The sequence below is a fragment of the Mus musculus genome, chromosome 10, assembly GCF_000001635.26.
Source record: "Mus musculus strain C57BL/6J chromosome 10, GRCm38.p6 C57BL/6J".
Lineage (NCBI taxonomy): Eukaryota > Metazoa > Chordata > Mammalia > Rodentia > Muridae > Mus > Mus musculus.
In genome coordinates this window covers 27,128,632-27,143,896 of record NC_000076.6, presented here as the reverse complement: position 1 = coordinate 27,143,896, position 15,265 = coordinate 27,128,632, and the positions used below count along the sequence as shown (strand labels likewise).

Sequence of the window (15,265 nt, the reverse complement as noted above, 5' to 3'; positions counted from 1 at the left end):
TATTTTTGTCCCCCCACCCCCCTCAGGGGCTATGACCTCTCCTACACTGGGCTTTTGAGTAGGTTTTAAAGCCAGATATGGATTCTCTCCTGTGGACTGGACATTCAAAATGGCATAACACTGCCAATGCCTTCTTTCCCCCACTGCCTGCATTGTACCTTCCAGCACAATGGATGCTACTCCAGCAAGGAGGGAGCACATAGTCATGTCTGTAGGACTAGACTATTATCATCTAGTTCTGGAGTATGACCAAGAAGAATGACCAGAGTCTACATTACTTTAGAGAACTCTATTCTTTGAAGTTCTCTAGAGTCTAAAGTCTCCTTAACCAAATACTCATAAGGAAATATCCCACATCTGGCATTGTGATTTTGTGTAACAACCCGTAGCTTCTAGACAGACTATTTTCCCAGTGTGAAGGAATCTCCTTTCTAACAGTTTTAAAATGAGCTGTGTTGGTTTAGTTTGATTACAAGATAGAAGAGTTTCAACTTTTTTATATTTCATTTTGGTTAACCCTCCCTTTACCCCCTTGTCATATTCTCTCACCCCATCCCTGTTTAACCTTTCTATTCCCAGAATTCCATTCACTACTTCATGTTCCCTATACTATATTATCTCCCCTCCCTCAAGATTTGTGGTCTATGCAAGAAGTGGAAATTAGAAATTTGCAGCTGGGATCCACAGATGACAGTGAAACAAGGTGTTTGTTTTTCCTTGTGTACGCCACCTCATTTATTATAATGTTTTTCTACTTCCACCCATTTACCTTCAAATTCCATAATGTCATTTTAATGTGTACCTGAATGCAATTCTGTTGTGTGGTTTTGTACATTTTCATTATTCACTCACCAATTGATTGACAGCTAAGCTGATTCCATCTCTTAGCTATTCTGAGTGGAGAAGCAATAAACACAGATAAGCAAATCTTTCAGTGGTGGGGTATAAGTTCTCTAGGTATGTTGCCAAGAGTATAATAATAACAACCATCCATCTTGATTTTAGATAGCCTCTGTAGTCACCAGGCTATTATATTTTCCTCCAACTGTTGTTCTTATCTTCTTTGTATTCATTATGCGTCTATGTTGCTCTTTGCCATCAAACATATCATTCTCACATTCAAACATTTCCTATGTAACAACACCTTTCTCCCTCTGATCCCAAACTCCTACCTCTCTGTTTTTCATTCCTTTTCATGAATGTGCATAATTATGCTATATAGACACCTGTTACTGTTGTCTAAAATGTTTCCTTATTTTTCTTTAACAAAGATAATAATGTGCAAACATTCATTGAATTTTTACTGTATACAATGTCCAAGACACTGTGGCAAAGATTGTTAAGGTAAATGTTTAATTTCATATCTGCTTTATCTATCTTGCCTCTAATCATTCAGTTTCCAGACAAAAGACACAAAACTTTTATTATTATAATAAGTCTTAATTAGCACTAGAGCTAGGCAGATATCTACCTTCTAAGCTACTAAAATCTACTTTCCTGGATGGGAGAAATAGCTCAGCAGTTAAGAGCACTGACTGCTCTTCCAGAGGTATTGAGTTCAAATCCCAGAAACCACATGGTGACTCATAACCATCTGTAATAGGATCCAATGCCTTCTTCTGGTATGCCTGAAGACAGTGACAGTGTACTCACATATATACAACCAATATATTTTCCTATCAATAATCCTAAGTTATTGCTTACTAGGTTTTATCTGGGCCACACTTAACTCCAGTTGGCCAACCCTCACAGACATGCTCCTATAACCCATGATGTTTTTCTTCTCTCCACCTTTATTCTCCCTTGTGGTCTCCTCAGACCCCAAGAAATCCAAAAACCCTGCCTAACTCTCCTCTGCCCTGTTATTGGCTGTAGACATCTTTATTTACCAATCAGGGATAACTTGGGGGGACAAGGTTATAGAGAGTCATTTGGGTACACACAAACTCTTATTCCTGGGGGCATTCGGGCCTTGGGTTGCCAGTATTTAGCATTACAATACAAGCAAAAGACCAAACCTCAGCAAAAGATATTTAAAGTATGTTCTGAAGTCAAGGAGAAACAAGTTATAAATATGTAAACAATAAAATACAATAGCCAGTACACGCACAAGGGTAACATTGTTAAAAGATGAAGAATACAAGAGTGAGTTATGACTTACTAGTTCACTTAACAATAACTTTACTTTAGTCAGGTCTCCCTTCTCAGAAAATTACACATTTGATCTGAAGGCTTATGAACTAGGTAGGTGAAGATGAAATTCCCAGACAGAGGAGACAGCAAGCAAAATAACGTCCTCCCTTGAGAATTGTGCATCCCCTCATTTCCTATGTATGGTACACTCCTTCAAAACCCTTGCTTCCAGAATCAGCTGGAAATCTTTTAGGAATACTGATGGCTGAATTTTTTCATGGACATATTAAACCCAAGTCTTAGGAAATGGAAAGGGGAAGGCCCAGGTCAGAGCACACTGTGAATCCCTGCTATTCTGCTGTACATCCCAAGTTGAGAACCACTGGTCTCCAGCAGACCGCCCAGTCTTTTCTATGTGGGTTACATGGAATTTTTCTTCCTAAAATGCAGCCTGTGACTTGTAGGGTCTAGCATAGATCAAGGCTCTGCTTGTCTATTAAGCTCCCAGGTGATGCCAAGACTCCTGGTCTACCTGTTACCACAGTGCTGCTCCCAAACCAGCAGTACAAATGTCTCCTTTGAGCTTGTCAAGCAAGTACATTCTCACCATAAGTAGCAGAGAACATGACATCCTATCACCTCCAGAATCACAAACCCAAAATGTTGCCGTGTCCCTGAAGTTCTAAAAGCCCTTCCAGTGGTTCAGACACCACGTGAAGTCTGAGAACCACACTGGGGATCTTTACATCTTTATACTGGCCAGCACGTCATCAGACCTTGCGATATGTTTTCTACAATAGCCAAATGCTGACATTTGGTCTCCTGAAGCTCATACTGCCCAAGAGTGTGTAGAAGTCACTGCTCTTTCTTCCTTTTACTTTGTTTCTCTGATGCAAAAATTCTCTTTCCTTCTAGCAGGGACTGTAAGAGGCATGGTTCTAGCTCTAGACTTCTGCCCCTGCCTCCCGAGACATGTTCACTCACTTGTAAAATGTCAGGAATTTGCAGAGTAACTCAGATGACAAGCTACACTTGTACTGGCCACCCGCAAGGAGCTGATTTATTAAAAGCCCTGCTGGGACTGTTAGATCCCTGTGAAGGGATATGGCAGCTTACCATTAACTGCTTGTCCTATCAAAAAAAAAAAAAAAATCCCTCTCTGCACTTCTTCCCCTTTGTTTACAAGCGTCTCTTAATGGTTTCCCCTCCATTAAGTGCTCAGGGGAGTGCTGTTTAGAGAACTAATTGAATTCTTGCCAGTCTGGGGCATGAGCCAATCCTGCTCCAGAACTCAGTGTTTTCTATGTTATATATATTTTCTCTCTTCTAACATGGATATGGTTTTGATCCATCAACAGACTGGAAGACAGAGATTGTATCTGTGTATGTAGATTAATGTATACAGCATACTTATGGCTTCTTGGTGTAAATATACATGCCTTACTCTGCCATGTCAAACTTAACAGTGAAAAGTTTGGGGATAGAGATATAGCTTAGTTGCCAGAGTATTTGCATAGCACTCACAGAACCCTGGGTTCCTGTACCATACAAACAAGGCATAGAAGCTCATGCCTGTAATTTCAATACTCAGAAGGTAGAATCCAGATCAGAATTTTAAGGTCATCCTCAATTGCATAACACATTCACTGCTAATTAAAATCCATTTCTTTTTATTTTTTTATTTTATTTACCAACTTTACCACCACCCTCTCCACCTCTGTGAAGTTCAAATAGTTTCTCTATCTGATCACTAAAGATAATATGAATGATACTAGCAAAGTCAATGATGTAAACATTAGACCTTGCTCTACCTTTGGAAGCTGCATGTTTGCAAGACTGGATAAAGTTAATCATTAGGGTAGAGATTCCTGGAACTGCAGCTCATTGATAGAGAGAAAATGCTTAGGGAAGAGGAGATGCTGGCCAAAATGGTAAACATCAAAACAAGGAAAAAAATAGTCACAAAAAGGTTCTTTCTTTTGGATTTAAAAATTCTGTCAGAGGATGAGGAGAGGGCTCAGTTAGTAAAGTGTTTCCCATATAAACAGAAGGGCCTAAGTTCATGTTCTTAGCACCCAAGTAAAAAGTTGGGTGTGACTGCATGCTCCTGTAATCCCATCTTTGGGGAGGTAGATACATGAGCATCTCTGATGTTTGCTGACTATTGATCCTAGCCCAAATCATAACCCCTGGACCAGTGAGAGTACCTAACATTGACCGCTGTCCTCCACAAGCACACAGAATACCCACATGTGTACCTGCACCTGTATATACATTGACCAACATTCAAACACATGCAAAATCTTTTTATTGTATATCTAGATAGTACTTACATACCTGTTTTTCATAGTACAGGAAGCCTTTGCAGGATAAATTGCTACAGATGCCATGCAGTGCATGGCATATTTGGGTACAGAGAACATTCCAATGCAATGTTCTCATAGATTTACTTTCTGTGTCTTTTCTTTCCTTTACTAGTTCTGCAATATGCTGCCCCCTCCCCTATACAAACTCCATTTGCTCTTCTTTGGTCCCTCTGTCTTTTAGGTTCTAGGAAACAGATATAACTTACTCCTTTGTTGTTACATTCTTCTTCAGCTGTGGACTGGGTGATAACATTAATTATCTGAGATGCTGCATCTCATCATCATTCATAGAATTATGCTCAGACCATAAATTGTTATATAGCTGGAATCTTTGAACATCTGGCTGGAGTGTTCAGCATGAGCAAATTTTCTTTGTTCTTCCCCTTTCACAGTTTGTGGAGACGAGTGTACAGGCCTTCTTCTTGGTGACCTGGCTCGTCTAGAGCAGATGACCATGAACATCAACCTCACGGGCCCACTGCCTGCTCCATATAAAATTCTGTATGGTCTTGAAAATACAACTCAGGAACTCAAGGTAGGTAGAAGCACTAGCAGCAGCAGGCAGGGGCTGAGATGAACGAGGCAGTCCAAATGGTCTGGCTATTACTAGTCCATATTTCCTTTACTTTTCCAAACCAGAAAAGCAAATGCAGGAAAGTAATACCTAAATTGGTGTTTCAAACCAGAGAACTGTACTACACAGAGTGCCATTGAAGTCAATACTCTTCTATCCCCCTCCATTTGGCATTAATAAGTTTTATTATGTGGTTTAAATATGTGCAAATATAAAATCAGGTATGTACCCCTTATACTTATAGCTCCATAAAGTCAAAACAAATTAATCCTTACAAGAGTCTGCAAAGCAAATAAAATTCCAATTAAAAGCATTAATCTAAAGTAATATGAATTTGGCTGAAAGTAAATTGCTTCTAGCAAGGAGATTATGCTATTGACTACATCCCTACTGCTTCTTACCTCTGCAGGTGGCAGGTACATTACTCAGTTCCATATTCTACAGTGGTACTGAAGAGTCCCTTTCAAGGGGTCCTGAAGTGACAAGTGTACATGGCTTATGCACTCCAATTGATCTTTGACCCATGCAAAGGCAGGTCCTAAGGTTAAGGGCTGGCACCCATCTCCTAGTTCCATACCTTGGGATTCAGGAAAGCTCTTACTAGTCTTCAATATTCCTGGAAAAAACCAAACTAATTAAAATGTTGTACAACTTTGAAAGTCATTCTGAAGGTACCAATTCAAGGCATTCTAAATTATCCTAAAGCTTTCAATCTATAAAAGGCTAGTGAGTAACATTTAGAAATTAATATGCTTTACATGGGCTAAGAAGTTGTTACTTAGATGTTTTCAGCCAGTTTTCAAGTACTTAAGAAGCCATAGGATCCCCACAGGGTCACACCTTGCAATCAGTTCCCCATGCAAGTCTTAACTGGTCGGATTTTTCCCATACATTTAGGAAGCTTACATGGATTCTTTGCTGTTCAGGAAAAAACAAACAAACAAACAAACAAACAACAAAAAAAACAGAGTTAAACAGCTTGGAGTGGAGTGGATGGATATTGGTGTACACCTTTAGTCGAAGTACTTGGGAGGAAGTGTCAGGCAAATCTCTGACTTCAAGGTCAGCCTGGTCCACAGAACAAGTTCCATGATTGTCAAGGCCACACAGAGAGTCCCTGTCTAAAAAGAAAAAACAAGAGAGGAGGGGGAAGGAGAGAGAGAAATAGAGAGAAAGGAGAAGGAGGAGGAGGAAGAGGAGAAAAATAGGGAAAAAGAAAAAACAAAAGAACTAAACAAATAAAAAATACAATAAAAATAGTTGAACAATAATGAAGCCATTAACAAAAATACATGGTTTCTGTGTACCTTCTAAAATTTTGAAATACAATAAATAAATAAATAAATAAATAAATAAATAAATAAAAATAAGGAAAAACTAGTGAGCGCACAGGTTTGCTAGGACCTGAATGACAGAGGCAGTTTTAATAGGATATGAAGTGGGAAGTGCTGGTGAGGAAAGGAGAATCATTGTTACTTCATTCATTGGCTGGTGATCTTGCTTTTCTAGGGAATATATTCTTTAATATTTTTTAATCATCACTATTGCCAATGGCAGAAAAAATAACTAACATTGGTTAAAAGGTATATAATTAAGATTGTAAATGTTTCATGAAAAATGTACACAATGCAAAAATAAAAATATTAAATGTCTTTGTATAGTATGAATAATGTGAATAGTATAAATAAGGTAATATTGCTAGTTGGTTCATATTTTCTAGATATAATCATGTTACACAAATATCTATAAATTCTTTCTATGAAACAGAATGCCTGTTTTTCCTTTTGTTTTATAATCTGAAGACTGTATGATGAAGCGCTTCTACATTAAAGTACCTTTGACCAATGTCCTCTGGGGGAAAAATAATTATAAATGTATTATGATATATAAGAACAAAACCCAAGAAGTATAAATGGACTTTTCATGAACTATGTATGCCCCCTAAGCTTCTATATTGAAACTGTGTCTTACCTTAGTCTATTTGATTCCCTTAACAAAATGCCATAATTTGCTAGCTTATAAACAATACGAGTGCTACTTTAACAGTTCTGTTGACAGGAAAGCCAATGTTGAAGGCAGACTCGTTTATGGTAAGGGCTCATTCCTTGTATATGTATCACTGCTTTTTGTGGCCTATCTACTAGAAAGGATTAGTGAGCTCTCTGGGTATATTTCAAAGGGTACAATCCCAAGCAGAAGAGGGCTCCCTCATCACCTAATCAAAAGCACACTTGCTAAAACCTTATAGACTAGCATCTCAACACATCAGTTTATGAACTCTTTCCTGTCATGGTGGTATTTTGAAATGGAATCTTTGGGAGGTGATCACTGTTAAATTGTAGATGGAGGATGAAGCGCTCATGATTCACTATGATCCTGGTAAGAATGGGAAGAGGGGCTTTCTTTTCACCAGCCATTTCCGAACATAGGGAGCTGATAACCATGTGCAGGTCCTCACCAGCAACCCAGTTAGTTGGCACCTTAGGCTGTTCAGCTTGGAGAACTGTCCATTTTGTTCAATCCACCTAGTCTATGGAGATTTTGATTGCAATTGTCTGAAAAAGCTAAAACAAAAGAACTGTATTAAATATAAGTAGGGAAACTGAGGCATAGTGAAGTTTTGCTTGAAGAACAATTACATGACTAATAAATATTGAGGTGGGATTTGAATACAGGCAGCAGGACTTTAGGGCTTTGAGACTGAACATCTTTTCCAACCTTAAAGAGACAAAAATAACTCATGTGAGAAAATCTAGTTGGTGGTACTGAGGCCTCCCTGGCCCCAGGCCAGGCTCTTCCTACTGCTTCTTGCCTAGGAGAGTCACCATGAGGCACAGGTATGCACTGGACCTGTCAGCAGACATTAGAAGTCAGGCCTGCTTGGGAGAGATAAGGCTGAGACTCTAGAGGACAGGGCACTATAAAGAACAACCTTGACAACTAGGCTACAGACCTACTTACCTCATGTCTTACATTCAGACATAAATACTTCATGGGAAGGAGGCTAACCTCCTCCGGTGAGTTTCCACACACATAGAAAGAATACAGACTAGGAAATGAATTAGAAAATCAAATATTTCAGTTGGACATAAACATTTTTTAAAAAATAACATGTAGTCAGTGGACAACGAGGTTCCTGGCAGCACTCTCCGGGAGGCTCTACGCGTGAGCACCATTAGTAGCAAAGGCTTCGGTCATTCTCTTCCTTATGTCCTAGAGTTTATGAAAATGACCTTGATAGTTCTGAAATACCAGTCTTTTTTTCATTTTTATCTATACTGTTTTTTCATAATTTATCTATTATTTGAAAATTTAAGATACTATCTTGATAATTTACAGTGTTTGAAAAACTATATCTTATATTTTTGGTTGTGAGCCTAGCCTTTAACGGCTGAGCCATCTCTCCAGCCCAAAACAATCACCCATGGAAGGAGTTACGGAGACAAAGTTTGGAGCTGAGACAAAAGGATGGACCATCTAGAGACTGCCATATCCAGGGATCCATCCCATAATTAGCCTCCAAACGCTGACACCATTGCATACACTAGCAAGCGTTTGCTGCAAGGACCCTGATATAGCTGTCTCTTGTGAGACTAGGCCAGGGCCTAGCAAACACAGAAGTGGATGCTCACAGTCAGCTATTGGATGGATCACAGGGCCCCCAATGGAGGATCCTAGAAAGTATCCAAGGAGCTAAAGAGATCTGCAACCCTGTAGGTGCAACATTATGAACTAACCAGTACCCCGGAGCTCTTGACTCTAGCTGCATATGTATCAAAAGATGGCCTAGTTGGCCATCACTGGAAAGAGAGGCCCATTGGACTTGCAAACTTTATATGCCCCAGTACAGGGGAATGCCAGGGCCAAAAAATGGGAATGGGTGGGTAGGGAAGTGGGGGGGGGGGACTTTTGGGATAGCATTGGAAATGTAATTGAGGAAAATACGTAATAAAAAATATTAAAAATTTAAAAAAAAGAAAGTGGGAGTAAAGCCCTAACTGTAAATTCTAGTGAATCTTACCTAAAAAAATAAAAGCAGGGTACTAAAGTTATGATCAATGAGGAACAGTGACCATTCCTATTTAGTCATGAAATGGGTGGGGTATTTTTTTGATATGTACAAGGATGGGGAGATGTCTACCCTTTGACGAGCTTGCAGAGTAGCCTCATTTTCATTATATATATTACTATAACAGCGACCCTATCTAAAAATAGTATCCCATAGATTGTGGTGGAATCTGGCCCAGCTGTGTGTATAAAGCCAGCTCCTACTAATCTTAACAGCAGGACCAGCCTAGCAAGAAAGGTCCTTGTAGCAGCGGCTGCTCTCTTTCTTGCTTGTAAACTACAGCTACGCTGATTGAAATGGGAGCCTCGATAAATGCAAAGATCCTTTTAAACTCAACTCAGTACCAGCTTATGAGCTTTTGTTAAAAACTCTCTGCAGTGAACATTTGCTCATTCAGAGTTTTATAAGCCATTGATTGATGGGGGGAGCGGGGGAGGCGGGGAAGGATAAACAAACCAAAATTTTAGTGCATACTAATTTCTCAATAAAGTACAGCAAATCTTAATATTTACCTACATATCTGGCTTGGCAGTGAGTGAGTTAACTGCCCACTTATAGTAGTTTCTGTTGTATTGAGGGTAGAAGTGCTAAGTATGTGGTATATACAGGAACAAAAATGTGCTCTGTCTGACCCTAGGATGACTGCTAAACCATTTACTAAGATGTACATGGTCTGAAATCTTTTACAGCACCTGCTATCACCGCAACGGGCACCAGAGAGGCTCATTCAGTTGGCAGAGGGCAACGTGAACACACTTGTGATGGAAACAAATGAGCTGCTAACCAGAGTGAGTTGGGAAATCTGTGACTGTCCCCAAAGCACACACATTAGGGACCGGGTTACCTTCAAGTTAAAGTAAACAACACTCACGTTCTGAAATCTTCTTTCCAATTCACAACTTTTTCCACGAATTCCAGGAATAACGGTTGGCTAACTCTTCTCCAAAGGAATTCTTTATTTTCCTGTGCTCTTCTCCAAATGCACAAACAATAAATCAAGAAACAGGGTTGACATACTTGACACTGGTCAGGAGAAAAGGTTAAGGATGGCTATATACTTTGAGGACCCTATCTAGCAGACTCCACTGTGAAAGATGTTTTTTTTTTCTTTTAATCAGTTCTAAGTATCAAAAACTCCGTCCTTGATTGTGTAAAGGAAAAGAAAAACAGAGAAAAATCCTTGTCCTGTCTTTAATCCTCGTGGAGTTTCTACATTTTTACAGAAATACAGTCACAAGCAGTACTCCTACTTAGAAAATGAAATCTTTACTGTCAAAATCTGGAGCATTTAAGACACCATTTAGAGTCAGGATGTAAAAATCCACACGGCTTCTAGCAGACTTTTCCCAGCAATTGGTTGGGCTAAATTGTCAAAACTGCAAGAAGGTCCTTTTACCACTGGAGGCAGAGAAAAACAGCATAAAGTCTGCCATCTTGTGGCTAGAAAAATGCATGACCCTGGAGACTGGCCTGCAAACTAGGATCCAGGGGACTTAAATGACAAAGAACATTGGATATAGAACAGCTTTGGGGAGTAGCTAGTCTATTTAAAGAAAGGCTTAACAGGGAATAAATTAACAATGGCTTTACTACTTGCTAAAAGTCTGGGAATCTTGAGCAGCTCCCAGCCCCAGATTGGCGCTAGTCCTGCACTTTCCACAAAATCTGCTACTGGATCAGGAAACTTCCACAGGAAAATTAAATGGCTTCTCAGCACACATTGATGAACAACAGTCCTAAGGTTTTAAACCACACTGGAAATCCCTTTTCAGAGACTCAGCTCACCCATGTAAAACATGAAGATAGAGCAAAGCCTCTGCCTGAAGTTAGTAAACTTACACTAGTTTAATTTAACTAGTAATTTTTGACTTGTTGCATGAATGAGAGAGTTTAGTGAAGTTTTGCTAAAGTCAATTCAACTCAACTTATTTCCTTCTGAATGTCCACTCCATCCAAAGCCCAGGTTAAGGGTTGGCAGATCAAAAATAATATCGAGGCTCCAGCCACCCTCCCAGAGCTTTCAGTTTTGTGTGTGTGTGTGTGTTTGTGTGTGTGTGTGTGTGTGTGTGTGTGTGTGTGTGTGTGTAGGGGGTACGAGTGTGTGTAAATGTTTAGGTGTATGCAGAATGGTGTAACTGCATGCAAATACATAATAGGCATGAAATAAATGAACAAAAGCATACATGAGAAATGCCCAAAACTACCTCAGTTTAATGTGGTCTAGAACAATTAAAAGAAAAGTTCATGAAACACAGCATGTCACTTACCCAACAGTTGATTACTGGGTGTCACCCTTGCAAGTTCTATGGCAGACCCACAGATAAACCTGCAAGTGAAGCTGCCAAGGTTCCGGTTCCCGCCCTCCCTGAGCCTGAGTAGCCTCATGATCTCAGTCTAGAAACACAGGACTATTTTACTACAAACGTCAGATCTCTTTTGTGTCTCAGCCCACATCCCTTTTTCTTTCTTTCTTTCTTTCTTCCTTTCTTTCTTTCTTTCTTTCTTTCTTTCTTTCTTTCTTTCTTTCTTTCTCTCTTTCTTTTTTCTGTAGACTCAATTTGTATATTTCAGAAGCCTTTTAAGAACAGTTAAAGGCTCAAAGCAAACTTGAACGGAAAGTGCAGAGAGTCTATACACACCTTCGACCCTGTCCTCCTTCCCCCTCCCCCCCAACTCATAACTACTCCACTGTTCACTTGCCCAGCTAGAATGAGATATTTGCCATTGTCCGTGAACCTACAGTGCTTCGTAATTATCCTCAAAAGTCTGTCACCTGTTTTTCCGTTCACTCTTGCCATTGCACACAAGCAAAAAAAAAAAAAAAAAAAAAAAAAAAAAAAGGCGATATCCAGCATGATCATGTACTAAAGAATAGTTTCTCTACCTAGCTTCTCTTAGCCAGGATGTCATGGAAACACAAAATGCAGCATTTTCAGACTGACTTTTTCCCCTGAATTATTCACACCTCCATCCTTCCATGGCTTAATAGGTCATTACTTTTTGGTTTTGAGGACTCCCTTCACACACCGTAGTTGATTTATCCATGTTTAATGAAGGATGCCTTGATTGCTCCCAAGTTTTAGCATTGTGAATAAACTCATTATAAATATCTCTGTACGGAATTTTGTGGAGACATGATCCTCATTTGAGTAAGCATCAAGCAACCTAATTGCTGGGGTGTTTTTTTCTACAAGTATGTTTAGTATCATAAGAAAGTTCCCATGTCTTCTGAAGTAGGTATAACATTTTGAATTCTCAGCACTGAATGGTAGTTTCTGTCATTCTATCTCCCCAGTGGATTTTGGCATTGTTAGATTTGGAGATTTGGGCCATTACTTATGCTCAGCTTTTGACCTGGGTGCTGAGGATCCAAACTCAGCTCTTCATGGCTATGAAGCAGGCTCCTCACCTACTTAGCCATCTCCCCAACCTGTCTCTGTTAAATTTTAAAAGTTCCTGTAATTGTTTTCTATTGAATAATTGTTTTGTATTCTATGGTTTAATTTCTCATTTTTGTAAAGATACAGGTGTTCCTCATTCTAATGTAGTCTAGTGTATCAGTTTGACTTTGTTCCCCATGAGTCTATATTTGGCATTTTTAGCCCATAACTCATTGCCATCACCCAAGGATGTCTGGGTTTCTTGTTGTTGTTGCTGCTGCTGCTTTCTTCTTGTCTTACCTTTTGGTAACTTTATAGTTTTTCATTTTACACTTAAGTCTATGATTCACTTGTACTTAATTCCAATGTTAATTTTTAAAATCAACCTTATATCTTATATACGTTTTTAAAGATTTTTCAGAAGTTAGAAAAGTAGTACTTTATGAACTAATCAGTACCCCGGAGCTCTTGACTCTAGCTGCATATGTATCAAAAGATGGCCTAGTCAGCCATCACTGGAAAGAGAGGCCCTTTGGACAGGCAAACTTTATATGCCCCAGTACAGGGGAATGCCAGGGCCAAAAAGTGGGAATGGGTCGGTAGGGGAGTTGGGGAAGGGAGGGTATGGGGGACTTTTGGGATAGCATTGGAAATGTAATTGAGGAAAATACCTAATAAAAAATATTAAAAAAAGAAAGAAAGAAAAAGAAAAGTAGTACAGAGAATTTCCCCAATGGGCTGTTTGAATGAAATGTAACTTTATTCCATCTTCTTTAGTTTCTATTTAGTGTTTTACCCTTCCAGGACCACTTCTGCAGCACCCTGCTTCATGTAGGAATCACAAGTCCTTAGTTATTGTAGCTAACAACAGTCTGAAGGTGCTGGAAAGTAGAAACATGAAACCATAAGCAGAGGGGTAGAGGACTCGAGTATCTAATAGTAGGCTACACAGAGAGTGGATAAGCAAGAAGTCCTGTGATTTGACCAGTGCCAGCCTCATGCAATAGCCACAACTTCCTGTTCTCCAATACATACCGTCTTGGACTAGAGGTTCATTGTGGAATTTACCTGGGTCAGGGCCCAGGCCCTCAGGAATCATGATGCTAGGATTTTCTTTAATGTGTCAAATGATTCTGATATCAGGTAATGTTGATATTGACTAGTCTCCCAAAGTTGTCTCACAGCTAAAGCTTTCATTACTCTGATAGTCATATATTGTTTAAGACGCATGCACATTCACTCTGCATAGCTGTTGTAACCTGCCTTTTCACCTTGAAGACTTACATATTTGGTGCTCATTTTAAAAAGAGAAATCTATTTCCCTACTATTCTGGCTAAAATGATTAGCATCAGAATAGCTACAAGAAATGTAGACAAGAGTGGGTGGGTAGGGGAGTGGGGGTGGGTGGGTATGGGGGACTTTTGGTATAGCATTGGAAATGTAAATGAGCTAAATACCTAATAAAAAATTAAAAAAAAAGAAATGTAGACAAACCCAAAATCAGCACTGACTTTGAATTTCTTTAAAACTGTATTAAAATTAGGCAGCACTTATAACAAGTTAGATAGGTTCTTTGAAAGTTGCTTCCTTCATGCTTTATAGTCTATGAAAAGACAGTGCTATAAACAGCCTGAATATCACAATTTAGCTTCATTACATTGTCGTTTACTGTCTATTGAAACTCAAGCTTGATGAAGATGAAGCACTTGCAAAGTAACAAAAACTAGTTTTTCAGTTTTTAAGTACCAGTAATATCACGTTTGTGACACTTTATTTCCAGTTTTGGAAAGTTAAAGTTCAAGTTGCTGGCATTGGTTGCCCTTTATTTTTCCTCCTGTGTTTTAAAAATGGTGTAGGATATGTTGCACATCATGTTGCTTTGGTTTGCACCTTTGAAAATTGACTCTGGACATATTTAGAAAGACATTCCTTTAGAAATGTCTCCCTGTCATTCTACAGGGCCAGGTAGCAGCTTCCCATCTCTTTTCCTGCGTGTTGTTGGTCCAACAGCTTGCCTGGGGAGTAAGCCACTATCACTTAGATACACAGCACAGGTAGTGTCTAAAAAATGACCCTTAGAAATATCATGTAAATGATTACATCTGAAATTTAATTATAGCAAGAACCCATATGAGTCTGCAGATTCAAAAGCAGGAGGCATTTAGGCAATGCTATCTATTCAATAGTTAGATTTGCTCTATTAGGTTCTTATTTTAACATAGAGGAGCCTGCAATGTAAGACGCTAGTAATATCCAACCAAGAAAATGATGTGCAGATTTTAAGAGACATGGTGAGCCCTGCTTGAGCTACCACAGGGAAGTAAAAGCTACACTATTCAGAAGCAAATTAATGTCAGCATGGTGGACAGGCATGCTGTCTGTATCTAAATACTCTGAAATAAATCGACAAAAACTAAAAACCAGGGGAAAAATAATCCAGTCGAGTGAGCATAATATTTTCAAAAGATAATCAAAGGTAAAGAGGTGTTTTGTGTATAAAGCATTTCTATATAGGAACACTGGAAAGATACAAGCAGGGGATACAGAAGTAAAAGAATCAAAGATGGTAAAAGATGTCGGGATAAGTAAAAGATATTGACCATAGTGAAGAGGGAGGGTGGTTCAGAGATAGGAATGGCAATTTTCTAAAACAAAAGAACACCCAGACTTTTAGGCAGCTCCTATCAGCTTATATTTAGATCTCATCAGTAGTATTACCAACTACCTCTCCTGGGTGAACGT

At 39.1% G+C, this 15,265-nt stretch overlaps 1 protein-coding gene across 5 annotated transcripts in view; it reads left to right on the top strand.

The window, feature by feature from the left end:
• Lama2 (laminin, alpha 2) overlaps window positions 1-15,265 on the top strand; it is a 635,907-nt gene that overhangs the window by 473,295 nt on the left and 147,347 nt on the right. For all 5 annotated transcript variants that reach the window (XM_017313815.1, XM_011243134.1, XM_011243135.1 and 2 more), the window contains exons 33-34: window positions 4,892-5,034; window positions 9,832-9,930. In XM_017313815.1, coding sequence (XP_017169304.1) covers window positions 4,892-5,034; window positions 9,832-9,930 — 242 coding nt within the window. The remainder of the gene's footprint in view (window positions 1-4,891; window positions 5,035-9,831; window positions 9,931-15,265) is intronic.